General features: G+C 38.7%; 1 protein-coding gene across 2 annotated transcripts in view; it reads left to right on the forward strand.

The window, feature by feature from the left end:
- The first annotated feature begins 389 nt into the window (after positions 1-389).
- The window catches only part of LOC111454852, a 9,315-nt gene continuing 6,988 nt past the window's right edge, over positions 390-2,716 (forward strand). Inside the window, exon 1 of one of the 2 annotated variants that reach the window (XR_002712510.1) lies at positions 390-2,148. Coding sequence is in view for 1 of the 2 variants with exons in the window: in XM_023096322.1 (XP_022952090.1) it covers positions 593-2,148 (1,556 nt within the window). In the remaining variant the exon portion in view is untranslated. The remainder of the gene's footprint in view (positions 2,149-2,716) is intronic. The other variant, XM_023096322.1, reaches the window with a different exon arrangement.

A 2,716-nucleotide genomic window follows, 5' to 3' on the forward strand; every position in this document is an offset into this window, starting at 1 on the left:
TAGACTTTTAAAATTATTATGATTAAAAATATTTAATGTTCGTAACTGATGTTAGTGGCGTGTTGTGACTTGTGAATGTTTGATATTTGAGATTTACGAGGCTTTAGTTAATAATAATAATAAAATAATACGACAATCAAACTCAACTCGAGAATAAAGAGTTAGGTCGTAAACTCTATTCAAACTAATCGGGTCGCAAATTTAACCGACCCGATCCAATTTGGTTTGTGTACAAATGAGGTGGGATGTTATAAGAAGAGTAATATAGAAAGGGGAAGGGGGACACCCAAATATAAGGGCAATTCCAAGTGCGTTGTGAAAGATATATATAGATATATATATATAGGCATGGAAGAAGAGGCAGTGAAGGACAATGGTTAAATCCAAGATTCTTATGCCCACAGCTATAAAGAATACACTCGACGCGGACATCACAAGGGGCAAAGGGCCCCAACCCTTCTCCATTCTCCAATCCAACATCCAAAAAACCTGATTTCAACAATTCTTTTGTCGCTATAAACCCTAAATCTCCATTCCCAATTTCATCCCACGTCCATGAATTCCTCGCAATTCACTTCTTACGCAATTCTCCATGGATTCCGCTACTCAAATTCTCAAGAAAGAGCACAAAACCTTCGTTAGACGACGATTACCGCCAACCCCACTACCGCCGCCGCCGCCTTCTCTTTCTTCTTCCTCTTCGCCTCCTCTCAACCCAACTCTACCGGTCAAGCCCTCAGCCCCTTGTCCGGTAAAGAAAACTCGGGATTTGCCTAATTTTTCGGAATGTCATGCTTGTGGCTTTCGTGTTGACGCCGTTGACGGTCGTTCCAGGCTTAATTCTCTCTACAGCGAGTGGCGGATTGTTCTTCTTTGTAAGAAGTGCTTCTCTCTTGTCGAATCTTCTCAGGTTTGTTCTTACTGTTTTGCTGACTCGAGAGGCGACTCTTTTAATTGCTCTGAGTGTAACCGTCGGGTTCATCGGGAGTGTTTTTCCCTGTATAGTAGAGTTGCTCCCTGGTCGTACTCCTCTTCGGGTTCTGAGTTTTCTGTGTGTATTGATTGTTGGGTTCCTAAACCAATTGTGACAGCGAGGGCGGTTTTGAGAAGTAGGAAAATTAGGAGGAAGAATATCAATGTTTCGGATTTGCGGAGTTCTAAGGTTTCAACTAGCGGAAACTGCAAATCATTCAGTTCATTAGTGAAGGATGCAAATTGTTTGGCGGATAAGAATGTTGATGCTGCGGTTAGAGGTAGGGAACATGCGCTGAAAAAGGCTGCTGTGGTTAGGAGGGCTTCTGAGTTGGCTAGCGATGCCTTAAATTTGGTTGCCCAAAGGGATGAAACTGCTGCCAAAGAGTCTGGGGAATCTGCTGACGATGCCGAGTTGGCAATTCAGTTGCACCGGGCTATGAATAGTTCTCCAAGGTTATCCAAGAATTTTTGTTCGGCAAATTCGAACTACATGGCTTTTGAGAATACAAGGGTGGTGGATGATGGGGACACATCAATAGGAGAACTGTGTAGTGAGGAGTTTGATTTCTTTAAAACCCCACAAGTTTTGATTAATAACAGTTTATGCAATTCTCCTGACAATGCTGCTTCTGAGCCTTCAGTCACGGCTAAAGATCATGTCGCACCGTTAGAAATTAATCGTTTAGAATCCATGGGAAACAATCCTATACCGGCGAAGGGCAATGGTTGCTCGGTAAAGTGTGATACTGAGTCTGAGAATGTGGAATTGTCTCCTAAAGAAGATCTGAGGAGCAGGTCAATTGAATTAATGAGTGCCGGTTGCAACCATGATAGATTATGCTCTGAAGATAAGTACACTCTACCCAGGGATGAGAGATGCATTGCAAAGCCTTATCACTATTTCTTCAAGTATAAGAGGAGAGATACAACGAAACGCTATCTGTTGAAGTATAGCAAGAGAAAATCAAGACTGAAGAGAATGCCTGATTGCAAACCTAAAATTCTTGTTGATGGAATGTGCTTGGGTGTTCCATCTTCCTCTGCAGCAATTCTAATTAGTACGGAGAAATTTCCAGTTATTTCAAATGCCTCATTTGGCTGCTGTGCTGTTCCTTTGCAAGCTTCTAGCCTGGGAGTGCATGCAGTTCAAGAAATCAGTGACCAAGGAGGCAGGTAATCCTCATGCTTTTTTCTGCAGCTGATTATTTGAGGTTTCCTTTATACCGTCTAGCATGCACTATAGTATGAACTGACAACTTTTGGAGGTAGTATTTAAATGAAAAATCTATGGATAATGTAATGACCTGATTTTCGATACCTTGAATCACAGGTTGCCATGTACAATCAAGGGTTAAAAGGGCGGTAAAATTTTCTTTTGTAAAACGGGAGACACAAAGAATTTAAAATTTAAAGATGTATTCAAAATCAACATAAAAGTAGTTTAAAGGTAATTTCTTGGGAGTCAAATCAAAACAGTTCATAAAAAAAATACATAAGTTTTGAGAAGTAGCATTTAAAATAATAATAAAATGACAAGACGAAAGACGACTTGATCTAAAGGGCACCCCTTGCAACAGTGGTTTTCACTCCATCTGAAAAAAAAAAAAAAAAAAAAAAAAAAAAAAAAAAAAAAAAAAAAAAAAAAAAAAAAAAAAAAAAAAAAAAAAAAAAAAAAAAAAAAAAAAAAAAAAAAAAAAAAAAAAAAAAAAAAAAAAAAAAAAAAAAAAAAAAAAAAAAAAAA

This window comes from Cucurbita moschata, unplaced genomic scaffold (assembly GCF_002738365.1).
Source record: "Cucurbita moschata cultivar Rifu unplaced genomic scaffold, Cmos_1.0 Cmo_Scf00017, whole genome shotgun sequence".
Classification (NCBI taxonomy): Eukaryota; Viridiplantae; Streptophyta; class Magnoliopsida; order Cucurbitales; family Cucurbitaceae; genus Cucurbita; species Cucurbita moschata.